The sequence below is a fragment of the Halichondria panicea genome, chromosome 12, assembly GCF_963675165.1.
Source record: "Halichondria panicea chromosome 12, odHalPani1.1, whole genome shotgun sequence".
Classification (NCBI taxonomy): domain Eukaryota; kingdom Metazoa; phylum Porifera; class Demospongiae; order Suberitida; family Halichondriidae; genus Halichondria; species Halichondria panicea.
The window spans coordinates 3,742,939-3,757,693 of NC_087388.1; the positions used below are offsets into that span (position 1 = coordinate 3,742,939).

The 14,755-nt window shown below is 39.9% G+C and overlaps 2 protein-coding genes across 2 annotated transcripts; one reads left to right on the plus strand and one right to left on the minus strand.

The window, feature by feature from the left end:
- The first annotated feature begins 486 nt into the window (after positions 1-486).
- Positions 487-9,540, plus strand: LOC135344709 (voltage-dependent calcium channel subunit alpha-2/delta-4-like). Its single transcript, XM_064541945.1, has 25 exons — positions 487-633; positions 692-770; positions 1,021-1,137; positions 1,399-1,654; positions 1,913-2,053; positions 2,277-2,358; positions 2,418-2,468; positions 2,647-2,740; positions 3,049-3,135; positions 3,611-3,808; positions 4,272-4,347; positions 4,406-4,455; positions 5,365-5,454; positions 5,607-5,657; positions 5,715-5,795; positions 5,861-5,941; positions 6,640-6,792; positions 7,302-7,480; positions 7,552-7,667; positions 7,725-8,107; positions 8,161-8,243; positions 8,517-8,729; positions 8,839-8,927; positions 9,016-9,101; positions 9,375-9,540. The coding sequence occupies exons 1-25, from the start codon at positions 560-562 to the stop codon at positions 9,468-9,470; spliced, it is 3,006 nt and encodes a 1,001-aa protein (XP_064398015.1). The 5' UTR covers positions 487-559; the 3' UTR covers positions 9,471-9,540.
- On the minus strand, positions 9,508-13,489 carry LOC135344718 (uncharacterized). The gene is made up of 11 exons (XM_064541967.1): positions 13,370-13,489; positions 13,185-13,310; positions 12,997-13,122; positions 12,811-12,936; positions 12,305-12,436; positions 11,697-11,834; positions 11,454-11,645; positions 11,230-11,352; positions 10,901-11,020; positions 10,396-10,545; positions 9,508-9,881 (listed from the first exon to the last, which is right to left on the minus strand). The coding sequence occupies exons 3-11, from the start codon at positions 13,061-13,063 to the stop codon at positions 9,754-9,756; spliced, it is 1,176 nt and encodes a 391-aa protein (XP_064398037.1). The 5' UTR covers positions 13,064-13,122; positions 13,185-13,310; positions 13,370-13,489; the 3' UTR covers positions 9,508-9,753.
- Positions 13,490-14,755: the final 1,266 nt, after the last annotated feature.

Below are 14,755 nucleotides of genomic sequence, written 5' to 3' on the forward strand. Positions count from 1 at the left end.
GCATCTTCCATAGCAAAGGCTGGCTCAAGAGAGTTTTGTGACTCAGATGCAGCAGGGGTAATGCCACACAGGCGGTTCTTGAGAGCACCAAATTTCCTACCAATTTTGGTCCGTATATTTTTAAATGCACTGCGAAGCCGATTAAACAATTCTGCTTGGGCAACCTCTTCTTCAAGTGTCTGCTTTTCAGCAGGATAGGCAATTGCTGTGCACACAAGGGCACACAGTAGGCAGGCAATAGCTATCTTCATTCTGTTGAGTCTTGTTCTTCCGCTTTGAAGGAGGTTGAATTGGATGGTGCTCAGGAATACTCTGCTTTTGCATGCTCACCTAGCTCCTTTTATACCAGTTGTGTGTGATGGGACAGATCAAGAGGGGTAATATCTCCTGCACTTTGTGGTCAGATGAGCTAGGTATAGGGTTGCTTCTTAACCCTAACCCTTTCATGCCATAACTCCCACCTCTCTAACTTCCCCAGCAGGAAGCCATAATTAAGGTTTTATCAGTTCTGTGTCTGTGAATAAGCCGCTCATTACCTGACCAAGATTAAGTCTGCAAAATGAAATACCAAAGAAGCCTCTTCATGCTCCTACTGCTGGTTTGTAATACTGTTGTTGCATCAGATTCTGTAAGGTATGAGATAACCATGTATAGCACTTTCTTTTTTCAAGGTCTTTATAAACCGACACAGATTGTCCAATGTTACTGATCAAGTGAGGAGTCTGCTGAATGAGCAGTTCAGTGGAACAGCGTATAATGACGTACAACAGGTAGTACTATTCCTCTCATAATTGTACGGTACACACAGTAGTCTGAGTAGGTATGGATTGTGAATAACGTTGTGGTTGAGGTACATGTGACGATTAACCCTTCATCGTAGAACATTGTAGACTGATCATAATATAACATTTGACCCTTACAATAGACACATAAAAAGTCATTATTTTTCTGTATGATCACCTTGGGGTTACCATATTCGTCGCTGTGTATTCTAGAGTTGCTTGGTAACATTTCCTACAGCTGCTTCTGAACCTGACTGAGTTGGGTCTGGGTGAAGCAATCAATGGCTCAGTACTGGTGGACTCACTGGAAAAGAGTGTCAGAGCTAAACTGTCATTTGTGGAGACACTACTGAAGGTGAGGACACATTGTACACAGAGTGTATATACAATATTATTATCACTGTACATGTACATACATGTATATAGCTAGTGCATGGTTTGAGTTTTTTCAACACTAACTTGTATGTATTCGTTTACAAATATAATTTAGCCTAATGATGTAGGTAGGTATGGTTCAACCAAAAGCCACTCTTTCTGGCTTAGACATTTATTTATCGGCTTGCACTGGTGTACAATGTACATTCACACTACCCATGGCCTGTTATTTTGATTACAGGAATCTTTGGCGGTTGCTGAGCAATCTTATTTCGCACGTTTTGAGAGTCCCTGTTGCTCATGCGTGTACAACAGTTCGAAAACTCAGTGCAAGTCAGAATGTAACAGCACCTTCTATCAGCCTTTACTTAATAGTAGTACTGAAAGTAACATTTCGTCTGTGGGTGATCTGAATACACAATACAGTGAGCTTTTCCAGCGCAATGTTAGTTTTGAAGAGTCTGCAGTTCATGTGCCTGGTGACATCTATTACAGAGGTGAGAATATCATATCAACTGCTGTGAATTATTCAATGCTGTTACAGCTCTAACCCAATAACCCAATAGCAAGTTACAATGTAGTTAGTATCCAACCTAATCTTGCATACTACAATGTATATAACCTACGTAGCTTTAAATAAGTCAACAGTAAACGGTTACAGCAACACTCTGGTAATGTATGAACTTTTCTGGAGGTCTTGTGTGACATAAATGTAGATATTTGTGTTTTTAATTGTGTGTGCATTTTTCCAACAGACCCCAGGTTGATTTGTTTTGTAGACTGGACAGCTAACCTCACCCAGCACTTCAGAAGACAGTCGGACAGTATAAATGCAGAGAGTGGGGTAACCTATCAGTACTTTGGTGGGACACTGGGAGCTTTGCGTTTCTTTCCAGGTGGGGACATACGTGTAGAATTTGTAAGAGTTGTATATACAGTGTCTTACTTAATTATTGTATGTTGATACCCATTGTATGCGTGTATAAGTACGGTACATAATCACAAGTACATGTATATTCTCCGAGCTGTGCTTATTGACCAAGAAGGTTGTCCCTTGAAAGTTGTGTATGTCATTGGTTATAACTAGACTACTGTATGTATACGTACATGTACATGTAGGTACTGTGTGGTCGAACCTCAACAACTGTAGTCGCTGTCCGTTGCCTCCTGTTGACACGTACCGTGCCACTGAGAGACCATGGTACCTACCTCATGTAGCATGTGTGTATGTACAGTGTTAAACTCTCTTTGATTGTGCAGGTATAGCAGAACAGTTCCGGGCAGCAAATTTGTGGCAATCGTTCTTGACATGTGAGTACATGTACTGTAGTAGCATTCACTGTTGTCGAAAACTATGTTTGCTTTCGGGAATGTTAAGCAACCAAACATGTTTTGTTTTTGCTAAGAGGTGTACAGTAGAGTGTCATATAATAGATCTAGTATCATGTGTGATGGTTCTTAGAGAAGTTGATCCATCACACCACCTTAGGAGTGGTAGCATGTCTGGATTCAGGCTACTGCTGGCAAAGCTGGCCAGTATAGCACTCCTGGACACACTCACTCCTAAAGATTACTTTTATGTGGTGAGCAGGTTAATATAGATATTGTGTGGTACCTACTACAGTATACATGTATATACACAATGTAAGAACTGTTGACCCAGATTGTCAGCCTAAATTAGTAGTGATAATGGTATTCTGGCTTTTGATTTTGCTGCCTGGCGCAAGTTTACAATACACGTGAACAAAGTATGAATATTGATAAGGATCACTCTATGGGGGGTTACATGTAACTCCCTGTGTCCCCTGTGTCCTTGTGTTGTGGTTGCTAATAACACACACACGCACAGGAGGAAAGAGGAAATTCATTATTAATATTGGTTTCACCCCAGGTTGGCAACCAGTCTGGAGAGGGTGTGGTCACTGGCCCTCTGTGTTGCTCCAGTGGAGTCACTAGAGCCACTCCAGAGAATGTGCTAGTGAGTCTGGGCTAAACTGAGTGTGTGTTTGCACATGTACGGGGCCGGGGATAAGCGTCGACTAAATAATTATATTCACTTCTTCTGCTTTAGTAGATACATGTAGCTGTGTTTCATTTGAGTCGAGCCTAAAGTCATTGTGATCCTAGAGTACATTCTGGAAAAAAGTAAATGTATGCATGTAGAAAATGATTTAGTTTTGGATTGCGGTCAATAATCCATGTCGGTCTTTTTTTCACTCAATAACTGAAATTGCCTGTAGCCAAAATGGACATATGGGTTCAGTAGAAATAAACTAGTTAGTTCTCCACATGTTATCAAGCGCTTCCTGCATGCCCTAGCTAACATGACAATCACATGTACAATAAAGCTTAAAATGATTTACTACGTACAGTACGCCCTTAGAAATAATGTAGGCTTGCTATATGTACATGTACTGTACCTCAATCACCAATGTTAATCTCCACCCATACAGGCAATGGGTGAGGTTATAATGGGGTACAGCAACACAAACCTGACTGGAAAGGTGGACTTTAGTGGAGCTCTGGAGCTCGTTTTTAAGCAGTTTAACGACACAAATACCTGTCACCACATCGTTGTCATATTTACTGATCAATTCTCCGATAAGAACCAGCTTAAGAATGTACTTGAGTCACTCATCAGTGACAATAAGGTGTGCATTTTGTACGACTGTTGAGTCGTCAATTAAATACTGATCACTGTCGTTCTCTAAGTAACTGGCTCCATACTATAGCAAATGTCTGTAATAAAAAAGAGAAATCGAGTATTGAACGAAGCATTACCTTGCATCAGATCATGATGTATTTGGAGAGTAGCGTGACTTTATGCTTGGCCAATCTGAGCGCCTGGAGCCGCCACTTGCTTCGAGGCTGCAATACTGTTATTACCGAATTGTCATTATTGATCACGCTTTTCAGACAGGAAGTTACGTTACTTTCCGAATACATGTACATCTGATGCACAGTATGCATGCGTTCGATACTCTCTCTCTTTTATTACAGACTCTTAATAGTAGACTAGTTAATGTTGAGTTTAATTTAAGATAATGCTAAGCGCAGCCATATAGAAGTACGTCCCGTATATATCATGTTTAGACTACCAACTTTTGTTTGCAGGCTCGAGTGTACACGTACATTGTTGGTCAGTCCACTGATGATGCTGTTCTCAGAGAGATTGCTAGTCTGTATGGAGGTATCGTACACATAGCAAGCTGCTTTTAACCTCCGTGATATAAATGCTTCATTTGCAGGTGATTATTACCGGTTACAGTACTACATTGACATTCACCAGGGCATCACTGTGAGTTGCAGTACATGTATATTGGTCATCGTGGAGAGTGTCCCACTGCACACATTTAACGCTTTTGGTTCAAATCTACAACATATAATTTAAAGGTCTTAGTAGACCACAAAACATTTGCAATATAGAAGATGTTAGGATTGGCCAGGGAATGCACCAAACAAGCCGGCAGGGAGAGCCATAATTATGTTAATCAGTCAACTGGGCTCCAGCAGCCATTCAATGTTATTGTTTCCTCATGCGCTGGCTACCAATAGAGCTATTCCTGGTTCACTGGTGTAAGTGGGAGATCCCAATTAATCTTCCCACACTCTTTGTAAACACATTTTATTTGTTTCCTGGCTACCATTAGAGCTATTCCTGGTTTACTGGTGTAAGTGGGAGATTCCAATCTTCCACACTCCTACACTAGGTAACAGATGTAAGGTAGCCACTTCAGAATAGGAAACATTCATCGTTTACATACATGTACATGGCTTCTAAAAGTACAATGTACTATAATTATAGCACCAGGCGCATTAATTTCGCAGATTGACCTCGAACCCCAACCTGGTGCCGATTTCAATCTTTACTTCCAGTAGTATGAGGGGAGGGGCTGGGTACGTAATTGCAAAAAATATATTTACAGTTCCCCTACATATATCTCTAGTGACAAACTATTGTTCCTCAAGAGCTGCATCCCAGATATCCGTGATAGACCTAACCACGGACCATCACCTCGATGTGAAACATTGTAAAAGCTCTAAACAAACTAGCTATGGTAACTGCAGTAGGTTCTTTGTGACCTCGATTGTAAGGCGTGGTTATTTGAACCTCCATCTCAAAATTAAAATCCGCGAAATAATTTGTCCTCAAACTTTGGTGCTATACAGTACTTACAATGATACTATAATTTTAATTCGTATGCAGAATTTTACCGATGCACTTCGCTCCCTCACTTCATACTCAACCAACGGAAATTCTCCACTGATATTCTGGAACCAGTACAAAGACGTTTTTGTAAGGTCACATGCGTAAATTATGCTGTGTAAGGTGTATATATCCTCCTTTTAGTTAGTAAACCTTATACGTACTTGGGTGACGTGGTTGAGTTTATATACATGTACATGTACACATCTGTATTAAAACGTTTTTGTGAAACTGTTGTATAGGGTGACTATGTGCTAACTGGTAGTGTATCTCTTTTTGTTGACAACCAAGATGTAAGTTCTTTCTGGTATTTATCTTGCTAGAATCAATTGACATACATAAATTCTTAGGGTTGCCCGGAGTTTCTTGGAGTGATGGGAGTTGATATCAACTTAAGTTGGCTTGAGAATAATTTTAGAAGGAATTACCATGTAAGTTCTTATCATTAATTTTTAAAAACTGTGCAAATTATGTGTTCGTTCTTGTTTTACGCCAGTTGACTTCGAGCTACTATACATTCATGATGGATCTTACGGGAGAGCTTCTCTTTCATCCTCAAATAAAGAAAGACTTTATTGTGAGCTTATGTTGGTATAATCAACGTGTTGATCTCTATGTTATTGTCCACTATAATTAATACATCAGAATTTATGGCAGTATACTTTCGAGGCTGGGGGTAAAGAATGGTTTACGTCGCCATAAATTCTGATGTAATGGACAATACATGTAATTTATACCTATGGGAATGAAATGCTTGCTACCTATAGCTATAGTACCTCACCTTGGAACTAGCTACCAGTCTCAATAACTAGAGAAAATATACGACAAGCTTACAAGTGCGTATGACCTAGCCAGTGCTAGCTTATACGTAGCTCTACATACTTGTCCATGCAGTGAGCCCCACCCCTTTGCCTTTTCCTGGTGTCTATCGAACCCCATCCATATCTGTCCTGCCCTTGCCACTAGTATCTAGCGAGCGAGCCCCATCCTTCTTTCGACTGCATCAATCAGTGTGCCCTTGAGGCAAGGAAGGTTTATGAGTGCTATGCTCTAGGGCTAGGTGTTTAAAGTTGCTACATGATAGAAAGGGGTATGTGGACAAATACACATTTCAACAATTTCTTCGTCTCTACATGCCGTAATATAGTTCTTGTTTTATTTAGCTTTTTGTATATATATATTATATTTTGTATGTGAGTTTCTTTTTCGAGTCGGTGGCCTATGTTTGTGCCCATGAGTCTAACTCACTTAATGTGTGATGTTGTATTATTACAGAGCATGTCTTCAGCTGATGATGTTCTAAAACTGGACATGCGTCAGTATGAGCATGCCATCAATGACTCTGAGCTAGAAATAGTTCGTCAATCGATGCTGAATGGAAAAACTGGAGAATACACTGTCATGGTTTGGCTGCCACTCAAAAGAGAAGTAAGAAAATAGATCTACGTCCTACACGTAAAATAGTACATAAGTATACCGTATAGCAAAATTTTCGCGGGTTCTAATATATTCGCGTTTCAATGCCAGGAAAACCACACCCACCAATAGATTTGCATGCATGTTCCAGTTTTAATTTTCGCAATAACTGCTCTGCCCTCGAAAAACCACGTCACAAAAATTTCCCGCTATAGGGTACATGTACTACATGCATGTAGATGTTATGCCTAGTAATAATTATCTTACCACAACAATGCTGGTGGTGTTAGTGGGTTTAGGATGGCAAAAACATCTATACATGTAAATTATTTGTCACTACAGCCATGGTGACTATAAACGTTAATCTTAAATGCAAACACCAACTTCAGTACCCAATAATTCCTTTGCCTTGTAGTTTCAAGGCATATAATAGAGCATTCACTCCTATGTAATAGCTCACTCCAATGCAGTGACTGCATGCATGCGTACAATAAAAATTCTGTTTGTACTACACCCCACAGAGAAGATATGTCCAGAAAAACGTGACTTACTACTACAAACAAGTTGAAGGAGAACAGTTCAGTGTAGCAGTGGCTATTGTTGACAGTTATTTTAACAACATTTACTTAGTGAATGCAACGGAGATCCAGCTGACCGTTGAGAGTATGCTGAGTGCAAGAGGCATATCATTGGAACAAAAGTCGGTGATATCACTCCATGTAGATGTAGATGTAGATGTATCATGAGACTTTTCCTTTTTCTTTTCTCCAGCACTTTTCTGCAGTTTCATGGTGGTGTTGTAGTTGAAAAAGATCTGGTTGATACAGATACTAGTGGTGTTCAGATATTTCCACACAACAACACCAATGTCACCAATGTTTTTGCAGGTATGCTAGCTGTAATAGTTTTACGCTATATTCAGGTGATTACTTGATTCCTTATAGAGTCCGAGAGAAGTGCACTTATTCTAAGATCACCCATCGGAAACACAACTTCCACTGTACTAGGTAAACTGTATACTAGGGAGTCAACCCTTCACCAAAACTTGTCAGCTCTTCTTGAGAAAACTACAAACGAAACAATCATTTTTTTGTTGGATGGAAGTGGCTACATTGTAGCAGCCAATACGGAAGACTACACTCCAGGGACAAACTTGTTTGTCGTATTTCCAAGTGTGCTACAGGATCTTGTTTCTAAAGGAGTGTACGTTGATTCAGGGACAGCAATAACGGGCTATGAGTTACAACCTTGTATGAAATTGGTGCCATTTATAAATACTTGCGGATTTACAGGATGCATTGACAATGCTGGATTCTCAGTGTACAAGGTGTGTTAAAATAATGTGTACATAATTCTTACTCACTTATTCCTACCCTGAAGGGGTTCCTGATTTCGTTATCCAACTGGGTCATATCTTTCATCAGTGATGGAGTATGGATGGCAGGAAGGTCGGCACTGCTAAGGTACATTATCTTATTTGCATCGTATTGTGTATATAAGCTGTACCGTATTGTGTATATAGCTGTACATCTGAGGCTAATCTGTAGGCCTGCTTTTATTAATTAATACTCCTTATAAGTGTCAATGACGATTCGCTAGCTGATGTGGTTTATATTCAGCTTTAGAAAGGAGTTACGGTATAATAATTAAAAAAATGTTGGGGCCGTGTTACATCCGGTGGCTAACAATAATCTTAGCTAGTGTCTTAATTCCAACTTCCCCTGTATGTTATGTAGTGCTGTAGTTGCTGTTCAAGATATGGTAAATATGGTAACTGCTCTAAAGGACAACCGTACAGTGACTGGAATGATGACATCAGTGGGGAATTATTCAAAAACAGACGACTGTCCTGTCGATCTGTGTCTGATTCAATTTGTGGCACATGAGCTGCAGATAGATTTCAGTGCCATTGAGAATGCAAATGTTACTTGTAAGGATAATGAAGAACTGTAAGTTTTTTTAGAATAGCACGTACACTAAATGGTAGCTCATGCACTTAGTCGATTGTAAGGGTTGTATCGTGAACTAATGTTAGCTACGTATAACATTAATTTATAGTTTCTATGAAGCTGTCCGTATACCTGATACAAACCTCCTACTGCTCTCTGTCAATGGAAACTGTTCTGATTGGTCTAATCAAGATCAAAATATCCTTTACATGTTAATTAGTGTAAGTACATACACTGTACATGCTTTATACCCCCTACTGTGATGTGCCCTTAACTCCAAGCTCACAGTATAGAATCACCTGTCCTTGTGATGCGACTGCTGATGATAACATACCCAACTTCAGCACCCAGCAGTGCTTTACCACAACATATGTGAGTTTTAGACTCAGTAATTTGTATGCCATCGCTATAAAGCCATTTACATTATAGCCGAGTCAGATAGATGTACATGCAATGAGCTTAGTGTGGTTGCCCCCCCCCCCCTCATTCTTTCAGTGGGGAGGGGGCACAGCAGCTACATTGTAAAAATGTGTTTTCTCGGCATTAAGGCACTTCATTCTCACATTCCTTTTATGTCGCACATGATCCCCTGTCGACCTCCTCTGTATATTAGGCCCTCCAGTAAAACCATAATCTCCCATGCAGATGAACGATTGCTCTAACAGTTCACCCCACACTTTTTCATCTCATTTTAGCTTCATTGGTATAGGTTTAACAATTGTTGCGTTTATTCTCTTGTAAGTGAACACATTTCATCTCATCAATGTCCCCAAATTAATTATTCTGAATAATAATATATTATTATTGAGCACTCCTGTGATCACTGATCAAACCTCTAGTGTACTGCATATAGTATATACAACATAATAACTGATGTCTACATAATCATCTACTATAATTATAACCCATGCCTCGGGTTAATTTAATCTATGACTTAGTTAGTTATTGAATCAGCCTCACTATAATATTATGTAATCAACGTACTGCCTATAATCGTAATAAGTTCACAGCCATGGTCCTACTATCATGGAGTAATCTCAAACTTGATCAATCGTGGGATTGCTCTTCTGCATCCAGAGTTGAATGGTCTGATCACTAGATTGTGCATGCCAGGAGATAGTCCAGAGCTTGAGAATCCTTGAAGTGAAGTGCCTACAGACATGGAAACAGAAATGTGCAAACACAGTAGTCATGCACGTCTACAAATTCCTCTACACTTTCAAGAAATTGCTATACATTACACAAGAAACCTTTGAGGGCCCTGGTGTGGTGTTGCAAAACCAATGATAATTATTCAGCGACTAGATCTATAGTCTGGAAATCAAATGCTAGGATTGTCATTTGTTCGAGCTGCTCATTGCACATGCACTGATAGGAGACAAAATTAATCTCTTCACAAAAATGATCTAAATAGAGACAATTAATAGTCGGGTTGATCCTCTCACTTGCACTCTTAGCAATTGCGAGTTGCTCACTCATGTGCAATCGAAAGGATGTCACGTTACTTTTTGCACAGTTTTTGTGTAGAGATATCAGTAGTTCGACACTCTTCTCTACTTGCTATAGACTCTTGGCAGTACTATGTATGTGCACATTACGGTGACATACATGCAGATACACAAGTGTTAGTGCAAATTGTGGCCATATACATGTAACTGAAACTCACAAGATATTGGAATTTGATTGTCCAGAGTGCATACGAATATTTTGTTTTGCTCGTTATTTGGACCAGTTCCTTGCCACTCAACAAACACAGAGTCTCCAGTAATAGTGATTCCATCGTTAATGAGGTGGAGCCAACAGTTACTTATTGAATCTGTCGAAATTAGATAGAGTCCAGGGTTTAATTTAGTGGGGGCGGGGGCCCTCTTGGGATTTTACTTTTACAACACAAAGCATCGTCTGAGAATGCACTAGGGGCGACCCAAACAGCCTAGAAAACAACAAATTTTATGTTCTGTGGCAGCATGCCCTTATAAATAGCTGTGTGCACAATACGTACAATCGAAGAAACTGCACGAAGTGCGATCTCAGACAGCCTAAATACCTTAAGGTGTAATTATTTTAGCGGGGATTATTTCTGTGAATGAGAGTAAAATTGTATAGTTACTCGTTGAACACACCACCTCACTTTTAGTTTTGTATTATACCTAGCTATAGCTTGCACTTACCTAATCTAAAAGTCCTGCTGAAATCCATGATGATATCAGCAGGGCCTTTACTGCTCACAGTGAATGTGAACTTTTTTCTTCGTAATGACCCTAGACTCCCAACGTATATACCAGATGTACCTGTTGTATAGCAGTGCAAATGTAACATTAGCTACAGTATGTAAAAAAAAAAAAACCTATAAAAAAGACACAAGTATGAAACACAGTTTAGCCGGCTTGGTCTCAGGCATATTATCATGCAGATGATATTAATGCATGGTTTTTCTGCCGACTAGCCCATGCAGCAGCAATAAAAAGTACATACAGCTACATGTACATCAACAACTCACAATCAGACGACCTTCTCTCAATCTGACAGGTTGCACCAAGGAAAGATGTTCCCATGCTAAACTCAAATTCATACCTATTCCCAATCACCCTTGGAGTATTATTTCTGAAACGAAAGGAGAAGTCTGCGAAAAAAAAAGTATAATTAAGGAACTTGGCTATAGGCATGTATAAGAGACAATCATATACATATACGTACACATTTCACTGCGTGTGAATGACATACCATCATCATCGATTACTGTAAGAGTGGTTCTATTACTAGAGAATCCGATGGCAGGATCAATCGAGAGAGCAAATATTGAGAACATTTCATCATCTTCATCGATGAGATCTTGTGTGACATCGACACAAGCACACCTTCTCTGAGTACCAATCATGGACTTGAAGTTGACCACACTTGAAAGAATATCAAAATCTGAACAACGAATACATGAATTTAAAGAGAATGCATTTTATAGAAACGCACCATCAGATTCTTCGGTAACCAAGACCACATCAAAGACAAGAGGAGAATCTTCCACAACGAGACAAATCTGGAGAGCAAGGTCTCGATCACCAATCCCCTCCGTAGTTGAGTACTGGAAGTGCTCAAAGCTGACAATCACTGCAAATTAAGCAATTGACATTAAACAGAGCATCTAATTTACAAAGTCATATAAGACATAGCACCGTATAGTAAGCGCATGCGCCTATATATAGGGAAAAGAGCAGGCCTCTATGCGCCTATTATCCGGATGCGCTTATAGAGATTAACAACGCCCTTGATGTTTCAATGAAGCAAATCTTCATTAGCTAGCTTGATCGTTTGTCTGCAAGAGGTCTATAGTCATATCTGACAGCAGTAACACAACTACTGGTAGTGAAAGAGACTTAATATCTATAAAGAAGTGTGGAGACCAGTTGTTGGGCAAAGAACTGTGCAGAAAACCCATGCGCCTTCTATCAAGGCTCTTGGTCTGCTAACCAGTATGCGCCTATTAATTTGTTGATGTGCGCTTACTAACCAATTGCGCTTATTAACCAGATTTTACGGTATATTACATGGAATATTACGCATTCACAAATAATAATTACCTTGACAAGAGAAGCCATCTCCAATATAAGGTGGATTGCACATGCAGGTGAATCCAGAGGGCAACGCACTTACAGTGGCACAGACAGCATTCACATCACATGGACTAGGATGGCATAGATTCGTACCAGGATCTGTAAATTTAAAAGGAGAAAACATAATTAGACACTAGTTGATCAGATCTACATAGGAAGTACATGGGAAAAGTGCCTCAGACCAGGTATACTATGGGACTTAGTATACCTGCAAATTTACTTAGTATACCTAGTATTCCATTGTCAAGTAATTGTATTGTAGTCAAGCGATTTGCACATATGTGCACTAATATCTAAATGAGTTAGACACTGTTTTGGAGGTGTCTATGGGATTTAGAAGCCCAAAGGCACTGATTAGTATCCCGAGCGTAGCGGGGGTACTAAAGTGGCTGAGGGCTTCTAAATCACATGGACACCGACAAAACAGTGTCTAACTATTATTTAGACCCCATGACACAATTGAAACCACTTACCTTCACAACTCAATCCATTCCCCTCAAATGGAGAATTGCATGTGCATGTGAAATTTTCCGTTGTCACGCTATCTCTAACACAGGCTGCGTTGACGTCACATGGACTAGACGAGCATGGATCCAGGACTGTGTGAGGGAGATAAAAATAATGATTAGTTTTATTACTCAACCTTTTAAACCACTTACTTTCACAACTCGATCCATTCCCCTCAAATGGAGAATTGCATGTGCATGTGAAATTTTCCGTCATCATACTCTCTCTAACACAGGCTGCGTTGACGTCACATGGACTAGACGCGCATGGATCCGGGACTGTGGTGTGAGGGAGAGAAATGATTAGTAGATTATTACTCACAACCTTTCAAACCACTTACTTTCACAACTCAATCCATTCCCCTCAAATGGAGAATTGCATGTGCATGTGAAATTTTCCGTTGTCACGCTATCTCTAACACAGGTTGCGTTGACATCACATGGACTAGAAGAGCATGGATCCGGGACTGTGTGAGGGAGAGAAATGATTAATAGATTATTACTCACAACCTTTCAAACCACTTACTTTCACAACTCGATCCATTCCCCTCAAATGGAGAATTGCATGTGCATGTGAAATTTTCCGTTGTCACACTATCTCTAACACAGGTTGCGTTGACGTCACATGGACTAGACGAGCATGGATCCAGGACTGTGTGAGGGAGATAAAATAATTATTACTCAACCTTTCAAACCACTTACTTTCACAACTCGATCCATTCCCCTCAAATGGAGAATTGCATGTGCATGTGAAATTTTCCGTCATCACACTCTCTCTAACACAGGCTGCGTTGACGTCACATGGACTAGACGCGCATGGATCCAGGACTGTGTGAGGGAGAGAAATGATTAGTAGATTATTACTCACAACCTTTCAAACCACTTACTTTCACAACTCGATCCATTCCCCTCAAATGGAGAATTGCATGTGCATGTGAAATTTTCTGTTGTCACGCTATCTCTAACACAGGTTGCGTTGACATCACATGGACTAGACGAGCATGGATCCAGGACTGTGTGAGGGAGATAAAATAATGATTACCGTATATCTTCTAATTTATCGGACAGCAAAAAATAATTATTTTGGAAATTGTCTGGGTATAATTGGAACAGATTTTTATACAGCATGTGAAGTGTCCGGAATAATTAGAATAAGCAAGCAGCTGCATGCGAGCTAGCTAAGTTTAATAGACCAGTGTGCGACTGAATAGTTGCACTAGCTATCTAAAACTAGCTACTCAAAGCTATCTAACTGCAGCACTCTAAAGTCTTGTCTTACTTGCCGTCTGTGAATGGTGAATGTAACTCAACTTTTCAAAGTATTGTCCGGATATTTAGAACAAATGTAATATTAAAGCACTGGAGTGTCCGTTGTATTAGAACAACGAAAATTGCCCAAAAGAGTGTCCGGGTAATTAGAAGTGTCCGATAAATTAGAAGATATACGGTAGTAGATTATTACTCACAACCTTTCAAACCACTTACTTTCACAACTCGATCCATTCCCCTCAAATGGAGAATTGCATGTGCATGTGAAATTTTCTGTTGTCACGCTATCTCTAACACAGGCTGCGTTGACATCACATGGACTAGACGAGCATGGATCCAGGACTGTGTGAGGGAGATAAAATAATGATTAGTTTTATTACTCAACCTTTCAAACCACATACTTTCACAACTCGATCCATTCCCCTCAAATGGAGAATTGCATGTGCATGTGAAATTTTCCGTCATCACACTCTCTCTAACACAGGCTGCGTTGACGTCACATGGACTAGACGCGCATGGATCCGGGACTGTGGTGTGAGGGAGAGAAATGATTAGTAGATTATTACTCACAACCTTTCAAACCACTTACTTTCACAACTCGATCCATTCCCCTCAAATGGAGAATTGCATGTGCATGTGAAAT